We start from the raw sequence: 22559 nt of genomic DNA, 5'->3' as shown, positions 1-22559 counted from the left end.
CCGCTTGGTCGTCCTATTCCTTGGCCTTGAGGTCTGTAGATTTTTTTTGTCCGAGAAATAAAATGAATTGAGTCCCCCAGAGGAGAAACCTCAAAGCTCTCAATATCTTGCATATGTAGTCAGGGTTCCGGGTTTCAACCGGTGTTGCTCACGTTGGATATCCGTGAGGAAATGGTCAGTCGGAATTCGCCATGAGCGGCTCTTCACGTTGCATTTTAACATCGGCATGGCTCCAGGTCCCGTCTACTCCTAACGAAGTCGAGTCGTTGGATCGTTGCGGTATGCATGTATAGTGGGTCCCGCGAGGCTGATGACGATTGGCATCCCAAAGGTGCTCAGTTCAACCCTGGAGCTCCCAATGCCCCCTCCAGCTCCAACATCCCGACATCTGTACTTCGACTTCAAACGTCCACTAAGACGTCGCACCCCCTCCAGTCGCGCTCCCTCCTCCGTCCGCATCGCCATGGCCTTCCTCATCCTCGTCATCGGGGACCTACATATCCCAGACCGCGCCCTCGACATCCCAGCCAAGGTACACCCTGCTCCTCCTCCATGTCCTCAGTCCCATCACCAAGCTCTTCTCGCTCTTAACCTCGCCCCAAAGCATTAGGGGAAAACTACATTGCTAACCCGTGCAGTTCAAAAAACTCCTCGCTCCCGGAAAAATCGGCCAAACTCTCTGCCTCGGCAACCTTACCGACAAGCACACGTACGAATACCTCCGCTCCATAACGCCGGACCTCAAAATCGTCAAGGGCCGCAACGACGTGGAAGCCACCTCCCTCCCGCTCACACAGGTTGTCACCCATGGGAGCATCAGAATCGGCTTCCTCGAAGGGTTCACTCTGGTCTCCAGCGAGCCCGACCTGCTGCTGGCGGAAGCAAACCGGCTAGATGTCGACGTGCTGTGCTGGGGGGGCACGCACAAGTTCGACGCATTCGAGTACATGGACAAGTTTTTCGTGAACCCGGGGAGTGCAACGGGGGCATTTTTGAATTCATGGGGCGGTGTAGGGGAGGATCCCACGCCGAGCTTTTGCTTGATGGATGTACGTTGACTGTGTCGTGATGTGCCTGCCCGCGCTGACGGCGTTGCGTGCCTGAGAATGCTTACATTGACAAATAAAATAGGTCCAAGGTATTTCGCTGACGCTGTACGTCTACCAACTCCGCAAAGATGACAAGGGGAATGAAAATGTTGCCGTGGAGAAAGTTACATATACGAAACCAGTCGAACCGGCCGCCAATTCATCATGATGAATCGACTCATTCCGGAGTAATCGCCCCTCCCCTCTATATTCGATAACTTCACCCATATACCAGCATACTATACTTGGAGCGGACAAAAGGCTTGCCAGATACCCGCACAATCATAGCAGACATAATGTTGAATCTAGCTATCCAAGAATTCTCCAAACGGAGATGCTCTATTCCAACTCAACGGGCCGCAAAAGGCAAAGGAAATGAAAGCCAGAATATGTAAATACAAGAAGGAAGCCACAACTTTCATCGCTTGGTATCTCGAGCATTCAAAACAAAACCAATACAATCAGTCTTTCGCCAAAATAATGCATCCAATTCCACGCCATGAGTTAACTCTCCGTAAACAAAGCAGAAACGCCAGTGCTCATGAGTCGTAAACGTCGCTCCGATTTGTAAAATGAAAAAGAGTGTCAAACGCCCAAATGTGGAAGTCATCATTATACCATCATGCTTCGCCGCCGAGACATACTTCGCTCCTTGACAGAGCTGTCCTCCTCACTATCAACGGCTGCCGATCGTCGTCGCGTATTTGCTCCCCGACGTCGTGTGGCTCTAGTCGTCTCCGCAGGTGCGTTGTTATCGATCTGTGGTGATGAGCTGGTAAACTCATAGACATCTACGTCGCCGCTCTCGTTTTCATCGGCCTCGAGGTTGAGATCTGCGGCAGACTCAGCCGCTCTTGAGGCCGGCCGACGACGTTCTGTAATGACTGCTGTAGATGCGTCTTGGGCCGAGCTCTTCTTTGCCAGAGGACTAGCTGGAATGCTTCCCGGCTCTGGCGCACCCAACTCGTTGCTGGCTGGGGGAATGCGCCTCAAAGAATCCCCAACGTCAGATTCACGCTTAATCTTGGGACCTTCAGACGTTGACAGATCGCATTGACTCGCTCTTCGAGCATATTTGCCCTCTCCCGCCACTGCATCAAAGAGCTCCTTGGTTGGCCGTCTCATCTTATCTCTGAGGTTTGGTTCTGCGTAGCTGATAGTTGTCCTATTCCTTCGGCTCGCCCGCGCAGTCTCGCCATTCAAAAAGATATCAGCAGGTGGCGGAGTATCACCTCTTGGGTCATCCCCTCCAGGTGCTGGTTCCGGTGAATTTGGCGACATCATGACTGGTTCCGAGACCGCTGTGGCCAGGTCAGCTGTCACGGTCTTCGTGGTCGGCGGGGCAAGGTCTAGTTTGGCGGCAGCATTGATCTTGGCCTTGGATTTCGTTCGTTCCTTAGTCGGCTTCGACTTGGCCAGCTCTGCTTTTGCCGTGCCAACTTCGTCTATCGCGATTGGTTTGGGATTCTTTCGGGGCGAGCTAACGTCGTCATTTGTACTCTTTGAAGCCAGGGGTTTGCGACCATTGCCAGTAGCCACATGCTTCTCTCGAGCTTCTGTCCTCATATGCGCAAGTTCTTTCAATGTCTTGCCTCCAGCTTTTTCTCGAATAGAAACCTTGCCTACCATACTTCGCGGTGCTATATTCTCATTCGTTAATTGTCGGGGTGCAGCGTTTTCTGTCTCATCCTGTGCGAATTTCCTTTTTGATCCAGTCTTCACTGGGGCGACGATATGCTCTGGTGCCGGTGTGCCAGGTTGTGGCACAGGATTTTGTCGTCGGTTACCAGGTTCTGTTCTCTTCTTTTCCGGCGATGGTACCGGTGCATCGGCCACTTTACTGGCTCTGGGAGATGGAAATGAAATCGGGGGCTCTATTAGCTTTCTCGGACTGGATGCGTCCTTTGTTGCTAATGCAGGTCGTGGAGGAGAGTCGACTTTTGTGGGCTCTTGTTCAGTATGTGGTTGTTTGGCGGGAGCCTCTAGTTCGGCAGAGTCGGCCTCAGATCTCAGAGCTCGGATTTGTTCAGGGCTATGATGCACCTTATTAGCGTTTATACCCAAGTGCTGGTTCGGAACAATAACCTACTTCAGGGATTGCCGTGAAGATGACCTGTTTTCAGATATGTGGCCCAGCTCTTCGATATCCCTTGCAACATCGCGCAATCTTCGTTGAGAAGGGCTAGGTCTACCTGCAATGTAGCTCATGCGTTGTTTGATAGATTTCCGAATTCGAGGAGAATGTCTTTTCATAGGGGGTTCCAAGCCCAACCCGGACAAGAGCGTCCCCCATTCCGTTAGTTGCGATTCCAGCTTGGCCTTGATCGCCAGCGCATGATCTGCTATCCGTCTCGCCTCATTGTCTTCGACCTGCTTCTCGAGTTCCAGGATGCGACTTCGAAGCTCCAAGTTCTCGGAAAGCATGAGGGCGCATTCACTTTCCAATTCTCTGATCCGCAAAGCGCGTACATTGTTTGATTTTGCAAGATCCCTATTCTGCCGTAACATCTTCTTGCGAACTATTGCAGTATTTCGTCAGTATCCAAGTAAGCATTGAGACAGGAGATGGAGTGGCAAATGGCATTGTACGCACGCGTTTCGAGGGTGTCCGAAGACATTGGTGCTTCGTTGAGCCTCGCCATAGCTCATAATGTGCGATGCCCTGTGCGTACGGAAAGAGTTTGGCTTATATCTTCGAGTGGATCTGGGATTGTCGATGCCAGGGAGCAATGGAAGTTGGAGGTGCTGTAGAGTGAGTTATTGTGTTAATCGGTCTACCGTGGCGGCCAGCTCCCAGGATTTCTGGTGTTGTCATTCATATTTACATTTTGGGCCGGTCTGGCAACAAATCAATGCGAGGCCCACAGCTGGTTGCTGGGTTACTGGCGGCAACGCACGTGAGTGGGTGAAGCCCCACCAACCCGTTTGGGATGCAGACTGAAGAAGACTGAAGAAGCGTGGGGGGAACAAGATCTGAATGTCACGATAGCATTTGTGCTTGATCAAATAGTTTGCAGCCAGCACACAGGCACGCACATTATGTCATATCCTACAAGGTCGCTTTCGTCGCAAATGCGAGCCCCCAGTAGCTCCACATCGTCTGCTTCACAGTCGCCAGCCTTGCTTGCCCGAATCGAAGAAAAGAAAGCCGAATTACAGAGCTTGAGAGAGCTTCGGGACCTCAGTGCTGCAGTGTCCAATCAAATGGAGGCCCTGGAGCAGAAATTGACGACTCTGTCTGATGGGACTGAGGGTACGGCTCATAGCCTCTATCTAACGTTGATGGACGCAAGGACTTTTTGCTTACTTTTGTGCAGCGGTAGCAGCCGTCATGGGCAATTGGCATAATGTGCTACGAGCGATTAACATGGCGTCCAGTACGTTCAAAAATAAACTTGGATCGTCTACTTTTGCTAACCATATCTTTTTTCCGCAGCAAAACTCGCAAAACCATCGACCGACACTCCCATGGAAGATGCGTCTGCATCCAACGAACCACTTCCTCAAACTCTCGTGCGAATACCAACTGAGCATGCACCAACATTGCAAGCTCAGGCCGATGCCATTGAAGCTGCCGCTGTGGAGGGCGATTCAACTGCGAGCACATGAGTTGGCCGTGCACACGAATGAATTTCTCTAAGCGGATAGGTTCCCACGATCCCTCTCTCATACCCCGCGGTCACCAAAGGCTGGCAGCTTTCTACATTGGGGGTTTGAAAAAGCAGGGCTATCGCAGTTGCTCGGCTCTGTGCCGACCAAGTCGCTGCCACACTCTGCGCAATGAAGCATTGGGCGACAACGTTGAAGCAACCGTTGAAGTGGGGCCATTGCCGAACACAACGCGATGAAACGCGTCTGGTGGCGTTGGTGCTGGTGTGGCGGCCACGGGTGGTGAGTAGCGAGGAAAATGAGGATACCCGCATAACCTGCCCAACGGGAGGGACCTAGATTTATTATTGCGCTTACTACTCGCCTGCCGTCAGCAATCGAAGAGGGGCTTGAGGGGAAAGCACTTCCAACGCTGCCAACCGTATGGAGTAGGGGAAAGAAGGGCTGGCGTACGGAGTAGCTCAGCAACACAGCTCCACTGTCTTGTGTAAACAAACCATTCCACACTCAACTCTCCTCCAAACCGTTCATTGCTTCCGATAGCTTGCATTTGTCTTTCAAACTCACCATTGCTATGCCCTTGTAGCCTAGCAGACATAAGCCAACATTAAAGACCGCATCCTCATCACTTGATACCGATTGCGTAGAGACCCGGTTGGGCCCCGACCATCCCTGCCTCGTCCGGGTTGTCCGCGAAATTACCCGCCACCAATAATACCCTCTGGGCTACACAGAGTACGGGGTGTCTGCCCCTGACTGACTGCGTGGAATCCTTGACGCATTACCGAGTATTCCAGGGTCATTTCAAGGCATTCGTGTCCTGGTTACAAGAACATGTCACGAGTCGTGGCTCTCAATTCATCGTATCGCCATGATGCCCAAAGCTTCGACATTTTTGACGACAGGGCTTTGACCCCGGATAAACACGTTCATGTCGACGCCACTGGGAACATCGACGTGCTTAAAGAGCTGTCGCATGGCCAAAGCCAGAATCGAGTAACACCAGCAGGTGAAATTGTCGTCGGATCACCGCTGGCAAAGAGTCCAGGAAGGGACACAACTTCGCCGGGGAACAAGGCAGCCAAGGCTCAGAACAACAGGCGAGCAAGCCGTGCCCGACGTCCCCAAATTGATTCAGAGACGTTTGAGCCTCTCGGTGCCGTTCCAGAAGAAACTAGCAGCCTCATAGAGCCTGAAGAAAATCTCGTTGCTATTTCACCAGCCACAAAGGATGACAAGGTGAAGGGTGAGTTACAGTTCACTTTGCGCTCACTACTGAGTTGACGACACCTTTTATCAACATTCGTGGTCTGACCTCAGCGACCAGGTTCTCATGCAAAAGTGAATGAAGACCACCCCCCTGGTATCCTGGACTCTGAATCTGCTCTCGAAGAACAAGTCGAGAAACATCTCGCAGGTCAGTTCGAATGGATCATGACGTATCCCGCAGAAGCAAGTTCTCAAACAGTCAATGGCCCTCAAGACGAGCACAATGCGAGAAGCGAGTCTAGGAGTAAACTTTATGGCTGTAATTTGCTGCCTGTCAGGCAACGTCGCACCTCTCAAACGGGAGCTGGAATCACAACTGACATATATACCCTTTTAGCAACACCACTTAACAAAGATTCATACCCTACTTCTCAGACCATGGATGGCACAAGAGCCGCAGACAGTTCCATCTCTTTGGCAATGTCGCAGGCGCCGCCACCTCCCTATCCGGGCACTCCGCTAAAAGCCTCGGAAGTAGTGACCATGGTCGAGCAGGCGATCTCGCCGTCTCTCACGGTCATGAGCGAAAATAGTCCGAGCGTGGTGGCTGACTCGTCACGAACCGGATCCTTTTCAATTCCCCGAATTGAGGATTCCCTGGAAGAGTTGGACAGACTTGAAGAGGAGCTCGAGGCAATTCGCGATCTGACTCTTCCTCGCGGGTCTACAACCGCCAACACGCAGGCTTCCGAGCCTAATCCCGTAACTCCTTCTGGTGTGACGCCATCGGCCCCAGCGAAATCCAAGGGAGCTTCTGTTGCTGGATACTCTGCGACAGTCCGTGTAAAGTCCTCCCAGAAAGCCGGGCCCTCATTGAGGAGATCCGCATCCTTGACGCTCCGTGAAAAGAGACGCGCGCAGCAAGGATCATCAGAGAGCCAGAAGTCAGAATCCAGCGTTTCTCGTAGCCAATCCAGCATTAATCGCCTCAGTACACCAAAGCATCCTATAAAGTCTGCCAAACCACCTACTGTGCCCAAATTTGAGCTGCCAGGCGAGGCTGTAGCCCGCCGCCTGAGGGAGCAACGTGAGGCTCGTCAAGCTCAGCAGCAGGCAGAGGCCCAGAGAAGTCAGACTACTATCCCGAAACCAAGAGTCATGAATAAGCCCTTGGCCAAACCGACGTTTGAGCTGCCAGGTGAAGCCATCTCTCGCCGCAAGCGAGAGGAACGGGAGGCCAAACTGAGAGCGGAGGAAGAAGAGCAGCGAAAACGACGAGAGTTTAAGGCTCGACCTGTACGCAACAGTATTGGGCCGTCTACGCTACCCCGCGAAACACTGACAAGCCGTGCTCGCCAGAGCAGAGCATCCCCAGAAGCAAATGGCGAGAATGACAGCCAGGTTGCTCAACGAAAGCGCATGTCCGTTGGTGTTGTCCGCTCCCTCCCAGTGCCCTCTCAGGTTGATAACTCCTCCCAGACACGGGGACGAAATTCGACCACGACTTCTACCACTGAAGAGAGTCGAGCAGCTTCGACGTCAACGGGTAGTGCAGGTGGCAAGCGGACTTCGGTATCTTTGGAGGAACTACACGTGCAGAGACAACGAGGCAAGGACATTTTTACACGAGACAACTGCTACACGCAGGACAGGGAAAAAACCAAGCGAGAGAGAGAGCTTGCGGCCAAGACGGCACGGGAACAAGCTGCTGAGCGTTCTAGAATTGCGAGTCGGGAGTGGGCCGAGAAGAAACGTCTAAGAGGGTTGGCAGCCAAGCGGGCGAAGGCGACACAGGAAGCCGGAAAGGAGGTGAAGGCGTGAAATTGTCTGGCTTTCAGTTTTGACACTTGATTGTACAGTATTGGCCTCGTGCCTCTTTGAGCCGTTGTGTCTCTCTGTTTCTGCCGTCTTGTTTATCTGTTTGTTGACGGAGGCGTTTACAGTACCAAAAGGGTTACCAGGGCATTGGCGTTTATTATTGTTATTTTGGCATGTATTTATAAGATTTGGATTATCAGCCGAAACATCACAAGCCGAAGGCGTATTCGCGCGGCAGCACAGAATGCATAGAGCAATGCAATCGTTTATCTTAAGACTTGTGGAGATTCCAGCCCCACACGGAACGATGACGTGACAACTTTACTTCAACGACACGCCATCTACTTGCCGTGAAGTAAGACACAGCACACGCCCGAATTTCAGATCCCTACGATCCCTTTTGCAGTCGCAGAGCCTGTACTGGCTTACAGTCAGTTTGGGGCGGTGAAAATGGCGGGTCAAGCCGGGGCAGGTGAAGCCATCGTTGCGGTCCCGGCCAACGAAGGCGTGATAATTGGCAAACGTCGGCCCGCGTCCGAGGCATATCCTAAACCCCTCGACATCTTGTACGGAATTCCTGACTCGGTATGCGACAGCCGAGAGGTTCCGGCCAGCGCAGCCGTGTGTCCCCGTCGAAAAGGGCCTTGTCCTGGACGCCCAAAACGAGGGCAAGTAGGTGCCTTGTCCCATGGCATCCTTTGAAACCGAAAAGGGAACACCAAGACTTGACATTCTCCGCCCGTCCAAGCAGCCATTCGACTCGCCGTCTGGGGATGGCTACGCCGGGCAAGACGCCAAGTTGCCCGTCGTGACGTACATCCACGGACGGGCATACATGTTCAGTTACCCGCTCGAGCGGGATCTCGCGTCGCTGGTGGCGTGGGCGCCGAGAGATGTGGTCCTGGGGGCGGCCGGATACCGCCTTGGGAAGTTGGGGTTCAAGTCTGGCGATGGCGGGGAGGGGGCCCACGCGCGCCGAGCTGAATCTCGAGCTGAGCGAGGGACCAGAGGGCTGCCGCGGACTGGTTGGTGAGATGGGCCGTGGAGTTTGGCGGCGGGGGAGACGTGACGCTCGTGGGTGTTGGTGCCCGGGGCGCATTCTGCGAGTCCCTTGCATGGCGGTTTCGGGGTGAAGGAGGCGGGTTGTTGTTGCTGCCGGACAACTAGGCGCCGAAACTCGGTGTAGATTGGCCACCATCTCGTGCACCCGGCTCCTCGGCCCTTCACCGAGGCCATCCTCGAGTCCGGGTCTCCGACTGCCCGGTCCGTCCTTTGCCCCTGGCCGCGGAGGGCCGTTGCCTGCGCGACCTCCCGGCGGGCGTCGTCGTCGACGCGTCCATGGCCGTCTTTGGAGAGCACGCCGCGTGATCCCCGGCGTCCCCCTCCGCCGGGTGGACGTGCTCTGCGGGTCGGGCAGGGCCAGTACGCGGCCACGTCGGAGCCGTTTGATGCCGCCTCGCACGGGGACCGGGCGCCGGTTGTCGCGCACGACATGGAATCGCTCAGGGGTCGGCCGGGGCTGGTGGCCGTGGCGGAGGAGATGACGTCTCGCTGGGGTGAGTTTGTGGCTTCGCCGACGGGGGAGATTGGGTCGTGGCCGACGTTTCAGAGCCCATTGGGGACGGGCGGGGAGGCCGGGAGTCGCTGGTGTTTGGAGAGGGCAATGACGAGGCTGCCGGCGGCAAGAGTGAGGGCGTAGCTGTGCGCAAGGGGATTTTGACCGACGAGGAAATGGCTCAGTGTAAGTTTTGGTGGGAAAGGATGGAATAGAGTCAAGGGATGGGCGTGCGCGGACAATATAGGGAATAGAGCTTGGGTAGAATATTACTTTCATCACGCAGAGACACCAAGGTAGAGCTTGTGTTGAGAGTGCAGGATATGCCGTCACCATATTATATATATAATGGATTCTTAAGGGAAGACGCTTTCTTATCTCCCTTTTCCTTTTTCTTTTCCTTTTTTTTCTTTTTGCGCAACTGTCGCACCTGACACAACACTTTCAACCAAGTCTACTGTATCAATTGATGCAACTACCAATCCATATATACACCGACAGCGTCACTGTCCTGCTTGCAGCCCATCCCGCTCAGAAATATAAAACCAAACTCTTCCTCTATACACGACGAATCCATCTCATTACAGCCCAAACGAATGACGTCCTCCGCATTATGTCCCCCGCCCTTCCTTCCCTCGCTGCTTCGCTGTTAAAGGTAGTAATAGGTATGATATGTTTTTCCCACAGAAAAAATTAAGACTTCTCGAGATAGAAAACGTGAAAGCCGCTGTTTCGATAGAGTATTATGTACATGTACATGTCCTCATTGGGTGCTGAGGCAGTTGTGTAAAAGAAAACTTCAAGTGTGCGAAGCTGCATGTTGTCGAATATTCCGCTTCAATACCCCGATTTTGTTTGCGGCTTGCTCTAAATCGCCGCTACGTGCCCATTGTACTGTAGAAAGTTAAGCCATCATTAAAGTTGCTTCAATCGAGAATGAACTGGCTGAAGAATGGTAGATGCCAATGAAATGCCAGCACCAAATATTCAAAAGCCTAGAAGCCCCCATTCAGCTCGACTGTAGGTTTCCCTTATATAATCGTAGTCTCGCAGTGTAAGAAAAGTGTTGAAGAGAATGCTAGGCTTGGGTATCTCTATGGACGGTGGATGGATATAGTAAACACAGCCACCAAGTGTTGATAAAGGTCTGAAACGATGCGAAGCGCCTCAAAAGTTTTGGGCAATACCAGCACTCTGCTGAGGGTAATGCGACGGATTCTCGATACGAGTGTTGCGTCGTGCTGGGTTATCCCTAATGACAGCTTGGCCGCCAAGCTCCTGGGGCCTCTGGTCCGCATAAGGGTTCTGGCCATACTGGTCATAATAACCACCGCCATTAGCGTAGATTCCGACGTCTGAGCCCTCAGATCGACCTGTAGCGCTGTAGGAAGATGAAGCGTTTGATGGGCCACGGTGAACATCACCACCTCGATTGTTTGCGGCTGAAGGACCCATGGCACCAAGTATTTCGCCGTCCGGAGACGAGGAGCCATCCATGGTAGGGTCGGTTATAGTCTCGGAAGGGTTTCCACGGGTATGTCCGCCGCCATCCGAGAAGGCGCCGGCAGTCATGCCACCAGACATTGTGGTTGAAGCTTTACGGCCCATGGAACCTGCTGCAGTAGTTGAGCCCCAGCCACGGTATCCCGACCCGCCTTCATCCCGCATCTCGTACGTATCAGTACCCAGACCGACAGCTGGAATTGTAGGGTCGGCATTGGGATTGTAGGAGTAGTCCTCGACCTCCTTGCGGCGTTCCTCTTCGGACTCCTGGCGAGCCCGCCTCTTCCGCCACCAGAACAAGCCCACCAGCGCCAACAAAGCAATTGCAGCAATAGGTACAACTACTCCAATGGCAACCTTGGCTGGTTGGCTAAGACCACCACTACTTCCATCGCCGGCCGGGTTGATAGGCGTAGCAGTGGAACTACTCGATACACTTGCAGAAGTAGACGACGGTCCCGCGGTCGGCGTTGTCGTAGACACGACAATTTTAGTAGTTGTTGATGAAGCAGAAGGCGTAACAGTTACAACCGCTGAGCTGGATATCGTAGGCTCGGGAGTAGGAGTTGTTGGTGCCAGCGCGGGTGTGCTTGACGTCGTAGACGTAGAAGTAGGCGTAGGAGATGGTGCTGGTGTCTCTGGCGGAGGCGTACTAGAAGATGATGATGAGGAAGTGGTAGGTGCTGGTGCTGGTGGCGGCGAGGAGGAACTTGACGTTGTGGTCGCAGGCGGCGGCGACGACGACGACGACGACGACGACGACGACGACGGCGATGGCGACGGCGACGGTGATGATGTTGATGGCGGTGGAGATGAACTAGATGTCGTATTTGGGGGCGACGAGGGCGGAGAGCTTGGTGATTGTCCCGGTGACTGTCCCGGTGAGGTCTCTTGGCCACTGGTCTGGGCACCCGAGCCACGGGAAGTGTCAGACATGTTGGAAGCGCGAAGAGTCAACTCGTGAATCTGCCTAATATCAAGACCGTTAGCAGGATGAGGCGTTGATTGCCACCACTGCAGCGTTGGAACCATGCCCGACGTCCTGATCAAGACCATGGAAAAAGGGGAAACAAGAGAGTTGGGCATGGACTGGCAAACACGAATTTAGTTTGCGGGGATAAAAACGGCAAAAGAGACGAATTGCCCGTTTGAGAAGACAGCAGTATGGGCTTATAGTAACGCTGGCACGGACATGAAGGAAGCAGTGCAACGGCGAAACTTGGCGCGGTACTACTAAGCAGCCGTTGAAGTTGCAAACATACCTGTCAAACTACGGCTCCGACTCGGACGCGAGGTGGCGGCGACAACACACCAAGGTCGAGGGCAATTGAAGACGAACCGAATCGACGGCGGCCAAACAAGAGTCGAAGGCTCGCAACAAGCCGGCGTGCCTGTTTCGTAGTTCAAACGACGGTCGCCGACGTGGTCTCCTGTCGAAAGGTGTGTATGGAGAGGAAGAGGATGAAAAAGTAGCAGACCGGGAGTGGACCGGAAAAATGTACGGTCGTGACTGAACAATGGGAGGCGTGGGATAGCCGACGGGGGGAGAACAAGAGGCCGCTTGAGACACGAATGCAACAAATGGAGCGTTGGCTTGGTTACTCTCGCATCAATTGAGCGAACGGTAGCTTGGACAGGGGCTGGGTTTGGATGGAGCTGGACCAGCGGAGAAGGACCAAGATTGGGTGACGGGCCCGTCCTGAGGCCGCATCAAACTCAGACTGTGAGGGTGCCTGTCAGCAAGCGGCAGCGGCAGGCCTGAGACGCACAAGCGCGTGAGAGTGAACCGGGGTGTCGGGGCTGCGTGCGTACATGTCAGTAGTTACTCGGTAGGAGGTGTGGGTTCCAATTAATTGTGGTGGGCTGTGGTACGATGGCCGCAATTGCTCACGTCCCCAGGCCCAGCCAAGCATTGAATGCGTCCTACGCCCATCACACTTTTGGCAGCACGGGAAGACGCTGATGGTGAAAATGACGGCCGAGCGATGGAATGAAGCTGCTCGTACCGTCGCGTTGTCGCCGGGGTGGATGAAGATGGAGACAGTATAATGAGAATCAGAAAACCATGGCCCAGTCGTGGTGTTTTGGTTGGATACGAGGAAATCTGACTGCATCCATCAGATAAGTTGCTCCCGTACTCTTTACGGTTGGAGGAAAGCGCGACACGGGCACTTTCCCGGTCCCTGCCATGGCCATTAGCGCCTTCCCGTTGTCGAGAGCGCTGAGCCCGCCCCATCCTGTTTGTCTTCTTCTACGGAGTAGGCCGTGCGCAGTGCTCTCACGTCCACTGAAGATTGCCGCCACCGACCGGCTCATGCTGTGCCATTGGACGAGGACGCATGTAATAAACGGTGCAACATTGGCTTGTGTTTACCGTCAGTTCACCTTGTGCAGCCCTGCCATGATGGGCCCGGGGGCGTCGATGCGCCAAATGAGTTGCGGCGGAGGCGCATCCTCCTCGACTTTGTAACTCCGTAGGCTCTGCCCTTTGGTCGTCGCGTCGCGTGTCAGACACTACCCACCAGGTACCTACCTAGGTAGGTAGTTATTACTAAGCTACGCACGGCGGGAAATGGGCTAAATGGGATAAAAAGGCATCAGTTCGGGGTACTTCGGACCGAACGAGGCTGCCTTCGGACGAAAGCGTACAGCCAAGCACACGGCCGTCTGCAATGCCCATGTATGCGCGAGCAGACGTAAAATGGCATCAGATTCCCTCAACTTCTATTTTCGGAGCGCGACGTGCCGCCAAGTTAAAAATAGGGCGAGGTTGTCCCTAATTGATGGCTGAGCCGAACTCTTTGGTCCAGCTCGTGAGGTTGTTGCCACCGACGTTCTCATCCGTGATTTCTGACGCTCCATTTCAAGGCAAAGAAAAGGGGAGGGTTTGTTCCTCCTCTAGCGCTTTTAGCACCACCGTACCGGGCCCACCTTTCTATGGATAACCTGGTACATGTGTACAAGTTATTTGTGTGGTCCCATGAAAGCTTAATTTCAACTGTGCACGGTTACTTGAAGCTATTCCGAGATTTCCATCGTCTGCACCGGCTGTCGTACACAATCCGGCACGTGACTTATTGCCACGTGATTTACTATATCGTACTGGATGTGTCATAGTAGTGACGGTAAGTAAAATCCTACCATCCAAACGTGTTGTTCTTCGGCGGGCTTAGACTATTAAAGGAAGATTGACTAACTTGCACAAGGACCTTGGAAATAAAACAGAGCTCAAGCTTAATAAGTCAATTGTAGAAATCCACCTACCCGTTGGCAACTAAATGGCTCGTCCCACCTAGTCGCTGACGGGCAGTAAAGAAAGTAATACTAGATAAAGTCTAGGCTTATCGCCTGCTATCCAAGTACCCTTAGTGGCGGGCATATAAAAATGTGAGAGCCCTGACCCGGTACAACGACTGCATTGTGTTTGTCCAGAGCGAGGTTTATACCAAGTCAAGTTCCCGTACGTGCTGACGTCACAACCGCTTAGGCTGAGCTGGCATAGCTCTTGGCATACTTTGAGGCACCCTTAATAGCGAGCTGGAACTCCTTGGCGATGAGTCGTTCCGCGGCGGGTGAAAGGTGGAGGGCGTTATTTCTGCATTTTATTTTAAATGGTTATTCCAGTTTCTTACAAAGGTGCCGAGGACTTGATATAACTTACCACAAGTAGTTCGACTGGGGGTCGCTGGCCTTCTGACAGACTGTTCCTTTGCAGGTCTTGTACGGCGCGGCCACCTGGGTAAGCTGTGAAGCGCTGGGCGAAGCGATAACATTCGAAACGGGCGAATACGCATCGGAGGTTGTCAGTTGCTCCTGCTTAGTTTCCTTCCTTGGTCCTAGCCGCAACAGCTTAATCGTATTATCTATTAACATTATTGACGTCCGCGCTCAATCTATCCTTTGATTCCCAATTGGCGTATAGAAGTGCCTTCTCGAGAGGTACTAGTTTGAACAGGACGAAGTTTCTGGCGCCTGCGTTGTAAATTTGGTTGATAGCGTCCCAGACACATTTCAGATAGTCGTTAACTGTTGAGGTCGGGTCCACGTTGTTCTTCTTTTTTGAATCACTAGCCTCCCTTCCGAGAAGGCCATCTTGACCCAAGTCGTTTGTGCCGATCCAAAGCGTGTAAACGGTGTTTTTGGCGACCACTCGCCCCCATATACGGCCTCCACTGAACGGACTATCAGCTTCAGGAAGCATCTAGCCTTCTGGGGGCAAGCTCTCATGACTGTCGATGTAGACATGGCGAGCTTCATCCGAGTAGCTATCGCCAAAGACGACGTTTTGCAAGTTCGTCAAGGCGGCAGGAGCCGAAATGACCCCGGTGGTCAGAGCTAGCGCGGTGAGAAGCTTAGTGGCCATGATGCGCAAAGATTGGAAGAGTAAGGTTGAACAAACTTGTACTAGGATGGGACATTTGCTTGAGGATAATGGCGCTGTCCGAGAGACTTGAAGGCGGGGAGTAGTCTGTTTAACTATATACTTTAGCACAAGACTGGGGTTCAAACGAATAAGGACAATCCCACTCGGACTAGTTCCTCCGGTCGATATTGTCAGCCACTCCTAGTCCGAAGAGAGCCTTTCCCAGTCCGAAGAGAGTCTTTCCCGAGTCTCATTCCCACGAGCATTTTCTCACCACGCCTCAACTCAAGAAACATTACCGATTCTTCCGGTCAATGTTGCCTCTTGCATAGGACATGTCGTGATTCTTTACCGAGACATGATGTGATGCAGGAGGTTAGCAATTGTCCTCGTGGGAGCATTAGTAGGCACTAGGCCGAACTGAGGCGAATGAAGCGTGCCCGCAGATACCGTGTTAATGCCGCGATTGCTCCGCAAGAGTTTTTTGTGAGGGTGAAGCCAGCCATCACCACCACGGGCCTGCGATAATCAATGTATAATCATTCGACTACAGTAAAGTTTCCACAGTATTCTAGGGCTGTATACGGAGAGGGCTATCATTGGTGCCTTCGCATCAGCATACAGATGTGCGGGGGCAAGTTTCACCAAAGGTTTTATACCAGTCGTATCAGTTGACATCTCGGAGCGTCTCAAAAATATCCTAGGGCCGTATAGGGAGGGGGTTATCATTGCCAATTGGTGCCATCGCATCAGCATAGCGGGGTAAAGTGTTTTATTACCAGACATGTCGTAACCTCCAGGGCTGAGAGGACCCAGTTCGCGGGCCTGACGGCCAGTTACATTTACTCAATACCATATTATACGGCTCAACCCGGGAGCCCCCCACTGTCCCAGGACCAATTGCACAAAGGTTAAGGCAGGGTTTATGGCCACCCCTCTGGCGGAATGAGCCACGATCTTGTGGCTGGGCCCTGTTGGCTGCTAGTATTAGAATTTACTAGTACCTAGTAAGGTAATTTAAATAAGTTTATTTAATTAATATTATTAAAACTTAAATATAACATTATAAATAATAAATTATAATTTTTAACTTATTATTTACTAAAAATTAATAATTCTAATTATTAACTTGTTTAAAATAAGATTTAAAATTATATTAGGAATTATAGCTAGCTAGCTTCTCTTTTATTTATGTATATACTAAATTAACTTTATTACACCCACCTATAGATATTTATAACTTTTCCCTTATAAAACCTGCATGTATATTATACGTTTATATTTAACTTTATAGTGTAAGTTACTAGCCTAAATTATATTTTACTCCACGCAATGAATAGCTTAAGCTATCTCGTAGTAGCCTTTACTGGCGCGCGATATAAAATTACTAATCGGCTAATATACTTGACGTATCGCGATACGTTTATAGTAGCTTACGTGGTTAATTACGGTCTCCTAGCTTAGGTACGGCTAAAACATAGTGTTATTAGATGCCCTTTATTTAGCCTATTTTTTGATTATCTTAAATCAGTTAAGAACAAGTCATTTTTTAATGAATATATTTAATATATTATAATGTATATACTTATATCGATACTTTAAACCTCGTAATAGCTAGAGAGTTATTGCGGCTCGGGACCCTCAGCATAAGACAAGCCCGAGGAACATATTAATGTGACGTTAGGTTCTTTATACCGCCCTTTAGCATGAATCTAGCTAGTGCTAGACTAGATAGGCCGACGTAGCGGTAGCGTGCTATGAGCCCTTAACGGTGTAAGACTGTAAGAGGGACTAGGAGTTAAGTAGCTAAAGTAAGGGTAGCTGTATTGTAATAACTAAAGCTTATTCTATTTTCTAATTATATAAGATATAGGGGATATAGTCCTAAAGCCCTCGTTTCACGTGATATTATTAATCGCGTTATAGGTAAGTAGGGTTTCTTAATTACCTTATAATTATCCCCCTTTACTTTAGCTAGGCGTTAAATAGCCTTAATAGTTACTTATTAGCTATATAGTAGTGTATTATTAATTAACATATAAATAATTTAAACGTTTAGTTAAGGTTAATTGCGTTATCGCGTAATTAATCGTGTATATAAATTAATATAGCCTCTTTATACTTTTACTAGTTATTTCTCCCTTAAATATTACTACTTATCTTATTCTTTCTTACCTCGCTTATTTAATCCTCTTTTTTTACCTAAGAAATCTTATTTTATTAAGCTAATTACCTATTATTTACTATAAAAATAGTAAATATTAGTATTAAGCGTTATTTTTATATATATTATTTACGTATAATAGTAAACGCTTACTATTATAGCTTTTTAAAGAAGCTTAAACTCCTTTAAATTCCCTATACTTTTAATAGTAACTTAAGCTTAAATACTAGCCTCTTTAAGCGCTATTAATAATATATTACACGCGCTAACACGTGTAATTTAATTAGTCTATAACTTTAAAGGGTTTCCCTATAGTTTTATTATATTTTTATTAACGTTTATATAGCTTATCCCTATTATAGCTAAAGATATAGTTAATCTCTTATACCTTTTAGGCTACCTTTAATAGCTTATAATTACCTTAATCCTAGAGAATAAAAACGATAGTAATAATAATATTAGTTATATTTTTTCGCGCGTAACTTACGTGCGCTTTACCTAGCTTTTACTAGGAATTATTTATAGCTTTAACCACGTTAAAACCGCCTATTATATCGCTTATAAGCTAACTAGTATAGTAAAGAGCTTATAAATACGTTTTTCCTTAATTTATTATAATATATTTACTAGCTAATTCTCTTCTTTTAATTCGCTTAAAGTGCTTATTATTAGTATATAATAGCCTAAGAGTAGCTTTTAATTACTTAAATTTCTTCTTTATAATTTAATAGTGTAAGTAAACTTCTTTATTAGGGACTCCTTATTATTTCGCTTATTAATTATTATTAGGCGAATTATAATTAAGTCTTTAATAAATAAAAAGCAATTTAAGTCTTATATTTACGTTTATTTAATTTAGGTTATATTACTTAAGTAGTAGTAATTCGCTATTTTTATAATAGTATAAAGAAGGTAATTACTATTAATAAATTTAGTAATAACTTACTTAAAAATAATATTTTAAGTGCTTTTTCGTTAGTTCTTTTCGCGCTTTAAGCGCCGTTTTATTTATTTTTTATTTAGTAGTTTATTAGCTTAAAAGTTAATATAAATAAAATTAATAATAGTAAGAGTATAGCCGTTTAATTTTCACGTAATAATCTCTTACTTATAGTTTTCTTATAATATTTTATTAGCTCTTTATTTATTCTTATTTTATTAGAATATAATAATTACCTTAGGTATATTAGCTATATCTTTAATAGCTACTTATTAATTATACTTTAAGGGCTATTCCTTTTACTTTACTAGGTAATAAATACCTTCTTAAGACTTTCTTTAATTCTTAACTTCTTTAACTTTATACTTTTTATTATTCTCTTTAAGGTCTAGTATTAAAAGCGAGTTTTTACTAGTATTTCCCTACCTTTTTTATAGCTTTAATAGGCTAATATAAAAGACGTTATAAAGGTAATTATATTATTTTAATAGCGCTAAGTAATATACTTATTTCTTAATAGTTTTTAGAATTTAAAAGGGTTTAATATAATAAGAGATAAGCTTTTATTTTCTTACCTTAAATTTAATATTCTTTATAATTAGGCCTACTAAGTCTCTCTTATATAAGGTAAGAGGTATATACTATTAGTTATAGTACTTTACTTAAGATTTTATAGCTTTTTACTAGTTAATTTAAAGTTATTCCTATACTTTCTTAAGCTTAATTATATAAGTTTTCGTGGTAAGTACTCTCTTTTAATAAGCCTTAGCCTTAAGGTAAAAGTAAAACTTTAGGTTATACCTTATTAAGCTATAGCTAGGTAAGTAGCTTATTATATTACTCTTCGCGTTATTATAAGCGAATTAGGCTTATAATAGTAATTATACTTATATTAATTAATTACTTATAATAAAATAGCGTAGGTAATACTTTATAGTTTAATTTATTCTTTTTATTTACCCGTTTATTTATAGGTGAAAAGCTATTAAAAGCCTTCTTTTTATCTTAAATAGGTAATAAAGGTTTAACTAAAATTAGCTAGTAAATACTAGCTCTTTATTAAAGATAATACCTTTTAATGCGTTAAATTAAAGTTTAATCTTATAGTAAAAGAGTTCTATTAATTTTATAGTATTAATAATAGTATTAATTATTAAGAAAAGGGAATACTTAATAAATTAATCTATTATTATTAGTATTATATTAACGCTTTACTTAAAATACTTTATCTTAAGTAGCCTTATTATAAAGTCTATTAATATTTTAACCTAAAATTACCGTAAAATTAATAATAATTTAAGCGCGTTATATAGGTAATACTATTAGGTTATTATCTCTTAATAAATTATATAGCTTATAATATAATCTTTTACTTTACCTTATATATATAGCTAGTAAAAGTTACGCTATAATAGTTTTAAGATTCTTTTTATTTTAAAGTAACCTATTAATAGATTATTATAATATAATTTAAGTAACTTTTAATATATCTTTAAATCTTAGGGTATAGCTACTTTATTCTTATATAATAAGAGACTACTTTTATCTTTTATTTAGTTTTTCTTTTCTCTTTATTTTACTATTAGCTTACTAGTAAATTACTTTTATATATTTAAGTTATAGCTTTAAGCTTAAAGTAAGAGTTCTTTAAGTAGTATAATTAATTTATTCTTATAAATTAACTATTACCTTATAATATACCTTACTTAACTTCGCGTAATTATACTTATTACACCTACTTTCTCCTTAAATTTATTAGTAAAATAAGTGGTAATTACTAGACTTATAGTAATTACTTAGCTTATATAAGTTAAATACCTCTCTCTTAAAAGCCTTAAAGCTTTATACATTTAATTAAACGTTAGCTTTTTACCGTTACTTTTATAATTTCTTAGGGTATTCTTTACTTTTTCTTAGATAATTACTAGCTTCTTTTATAAGTTTAATAATAACTCCCTATTAAATATAGCTTTACCTTTATAATTAAGTTTGTTAGGATAAACCCAGGATATGGGACGATTAGGTAAGGAATTAGGAAAGAACTTTATTCTTAGGCCTCCTAATAATACAAGACTAAAACTTGTCCGAATCATCTAATATTCGGACTAATCCTTTTATACTTATTTATTAAGGGTTCCAGCCCCAATTCGTGCCCGCTTCTCACGTGATAATACTTATGGGATTCGGACTAGAATCGGTGGGGATTCGTACCCCGTTTTGGGATACAAGCGGACCCGATTCGGTCCCTCTTCACAGGTGACTCCTTGTGCGCGTTACAAAGTTACCTTAATAGCTTATTTACTAGGTTACTCTTATTAGATTAATACTTAATAATAAAGTTAAAGAGTAATAAGAATATATACTAATAAGCTTAACGCTTATTTAACTTAAGTTACCTTATAAATATTTAAAGATTATAATAGTTAAATAGAACCTTAATTAAGTTTATTACCTCTTTTATATAATATTATTAGTATTTAAATAATTCTATTATAATAAATAGTTCTTAATTAAGTATTCTATAATTTCTTTTTATATTAATAAACTTTTAAGATTAAAACGTAATAAGGTAATATTACCTCTTATTATTTAGCTATAAGAGAATTTTAGCTATTATAAAGTTAAACGTGTTTATCTTAATTTAAATTACCTTACTTAGGTTATAATATTAGAGAAAAGAGGCTCTTATAAAGGTATTCTTTAAATAGCTAAACGCTAATTATTCTTTACTTATAAAGGTTAAGTAACTAGGCTTTTTACTATTTTAGCTTCTCTTTAATAAGGCGTTTAAGGGTACTATTATTCTAGAGTAACCTTATATAAATTATTAGTAGAAGTTATAGAATTCTAAGAATACCTATACCTTATAATACGTGGTTAATTTCTTTTATTCTTAAATAATTTATACTTATTTTAAATCTATTAAAAGGCTATTAATTAATAGAATAAACCCTAAAAATTCCACGAAGATTTAATAAAAGGTATATTTAAATAGCTTTATAAATAGCTTAATTACTTATATTTATTTTAATATTTAGGTGATATAAGAGGTATATTTCTCTTTTATTTTTAAGAAGATTAGAATATTATTTAAATATACTATATAAATAATATTAATTAGCTCTTATAAGGCTTAGTAAATATAGTTTTAGAAAGTAATAGGCGCGTTTATAAGGCTAAAGGGTATAATTAAGTATTTATAGTGCTTATAATAGGTTTAAAAGGCTATCTTTTACTTATCCCTCTCTTTTATTTATATTTTATAATAGGTATTCTTAATATTAATCTTTAAGAAGAACTTAATCTCTTAGTATTTATTAAGTAACTTTAAAATTAAGGGTAACGCGTAGTAATTCTTTTAGGTTACCCTATTTAATCCCTTATAATTTATATATAATCTTAAGGTTTTATTCTTCTTAAATATAAATAAAATTAATACTTTAACTAGGCTTTTTAAGGGTCTTATTCGTTTATTCGCTAGGTTTTTATTAATATATTAATAAAGCTCCTTTAATTTAGCTTAAAATAACGGGTAAATAGGTTTATAAGGTAATATAATACTAGGTAAAAGATTAATATTATAGTTAATATTCTTATATAATAGTAAGGCCTTAAAATAATTATTTATAAAGATATTCTTAAAGCTATAAAGCTCTATTAAAATATTATTTATAAAATTATACCCTTTTATTAGCTCTTTACCCTTTAAGGTAAGAAAGTCTTTCTTAAGTATACTAATAATAGCGTAAATTTAAGCTATATTCTAATACTTCTTAGCGAATTTACGGGGATTATTTAGTAAGAAACTCTCTTTTTAAGACTTATACTATTATTTTTAATTATATATAATTATATATATCTTTTATTTAACTAGTATATATATCTCTATTAAGATAAGGTTTCCCTTTAGGTTTAGGTTTCTTTTAATAGTAATATATAATAGTTTTAAGATACGCTTATACCTATAAGAGTTAATAGCTTAAACAGGTACTTTATATACACTATATAAGGGAATTATAAGGGTTTTAATTAACTGTAAAATAAGAGCTATTACCTTTACTTAACGTAGTTCTTATTACCTTATAAAGTTAATACTAATAAGGTTAAGTATTATATAATTATTAAGATTAGCGTAGGTTTTTATAGCGTTACACTTATATATAATAACCTTTATATTAAAGTATTAGCCTATTAATACTTCTTAGCTTAAGGTTAAAGTAAGGGTAATTACTTTAACCTTTAAGCGTTTTCTTAATTGTTTAAGTTATTTTAAGTGGTTTATTATAAGTAGGTTAAAGGTAATTCTTACT

General features: G+C 44.7%; 8 protein-coding genes across 8 annotated transcripts; 4 read left to right on the top strand and 4 right to left on the bottom strand.

Annotated features, from left to right (window-relative positions):
* Positions 1 to 463: 463 nt before the first annotated feature.
* On the top strand, positions 464 to 1257 carry vps29_1 (Vacuolar protein sorting-associated protein 29; the record flags this gene model as incomplete). The annotated part of the gene is made up of 3 exons (XM_007813926.2): positions 464 to 532; positions 639 to 1049; positions 1132 to 1257. 3 exons carry the CDS (start codon positions 464 to 466, stop codon positions 1255 to 1257), a joined length of 606 nt encoding a protein of 201 aa, XP_007812117.2.
* A 327-nt stretch (positions 1258 to 1584) lies between these two features.
* Positions 1585 to 3885, bottom strand: J3458_011721 (uncharacterized protein). Its single transcript, XM_007813927.2, has 3 exons — positions 3682 to 3885; positions 3178 to 3607; positions 1585 to 3120 (listed from the first exon to the last, which is right to left on the bottom strand). Exons 1-3 carry the CDS (start codon positions 3728 to 3730, stop codon positions 1701 to 1703), a joined length of 1899 nt encoding a protein of 632 aa, XP_007812118.2. The 5' UTR covers positions 3731 to 3885; the 3' UTR covers positions 1585 to 1700.
* A 242-nt stretch (positions 3886 to 4127) lies between these two features.
* Positions 4128 to 4697, top strand: DAD2_1 (DASH complex subunit dad2; the record flags this gene model as incomplete). Its single annotated transcript, XM_007813928.2, has 3 exons — positions 4128 to 4341; positions 4406 to 4465; positions 4525 to 4697. 3 exons carry the CDS (start codon positions 4128 to 4130, stop codon positions 4695 to 4697), a joined length of 447 nt encoding a protein of 148 aa, XP_007812119.2.
* Positions 4698 to 5531: 834 nt separating this feature from the next.
* Positions 5532 to 7727, top strand: J3458_011719 (uncharacterized protein; the record flags this gene model as incomplete). Its single annotated transcript, XM_066119957.1, has 3 exons — positions 5532 to 5943; positions 6025 to 6114; positions 6304 to 7727. The coding sequence occupies 3 exons, from the start codon at positions 5532 to 5534 to the stop codon at positions 7725 to 7727; spliced, it is 1926 nt and encodes a 641-aa protein (XP_065975075.1).
* A 685-nt stretch (positions 7728 to 8412) lies between these two features.
* On the top strand, positions 8413 to 8757 carry J3458_011718 (uncharacterized protein; the record flags this gene model as incomplete). Its single annotated transcript, XM_066119956.1, has 1 exon — positions 8413 to 8757. One exon carries the CDS (start codon positions 8413 to 8415, stop codon positions 8755 to 8757), a length of 345 nt encoding a protein of 114 aa, XP_065975074.1.
* A 1689-nt stretch (positions 8758 to 10446) lies between these two features.
* J3458_011717 (uncharacterized protein) lies at positions 10447 to 11838 on the bottom strand (the record flags this gene model as incomplete). The annotated part of the gene is made up of 1 exon (XM_007813930.2): positions 10447 to 11838. The coding sequence occupies one exon, from the start codon at positions 11836 to 11838 to the stop codon at positions 10447 to 10449; it is 1392 nt and encodes a 463-aa protein (XP_007812121.2).
* Positions 11839 to 14641: 2803 nt separating this feature from the next.
* On the bottom strand, positions 14642 to 14983 carry J3458_011716 (uncharacterized protein; the record flags this gene model as incomplete). The annotated part of the gene is made up of 1 exon (XM_066119955.1): positions 14642 to 14983. The coding sequence occupies one exon, from the start codon at positions 14981 to 14983 to the stop codon at positions 14642 to 14644; it is 342 nt and encodes a 113-aa protein (XP_065975073.1).
* J3458_011715 (uncharacterized protein) lies at positions 14984 to 15145 on the bottom strand (the record flags this gene model as incomplete). Its single annotated transcript, XM_066119954.1, has 1 exon — positions 14984 to 15145. The coding sequence occupies one exon, from the start codon at positions 15143 to 15145 to the stop codon at positions 14984 to 14986; it is 162 nt and encodes a 53-aa protein (XP_065975072.1).
* Between the last annotated feature and the right edge of the window lie 7414 nt (positions 15146 to 22559).

The sequence above is a fragment of the Metarhizium acridum genome (genome assembly GCF_019434415.1).
Source record: "Metarhizium acridum strain ARSEF 324 chromosome Unknown scaffold_234, whole genome shotgun sequence".
Lineage (NCBI taxonomy): Eukaryota > Fungi > Ascomycota > Sordariomycetes > Hypocreales > Clavicipitaceae > Metarhizium > Metarhizium acridum.
This window is presented reverse-complemented; position numbering and strand designations above follow the sequence as displayed.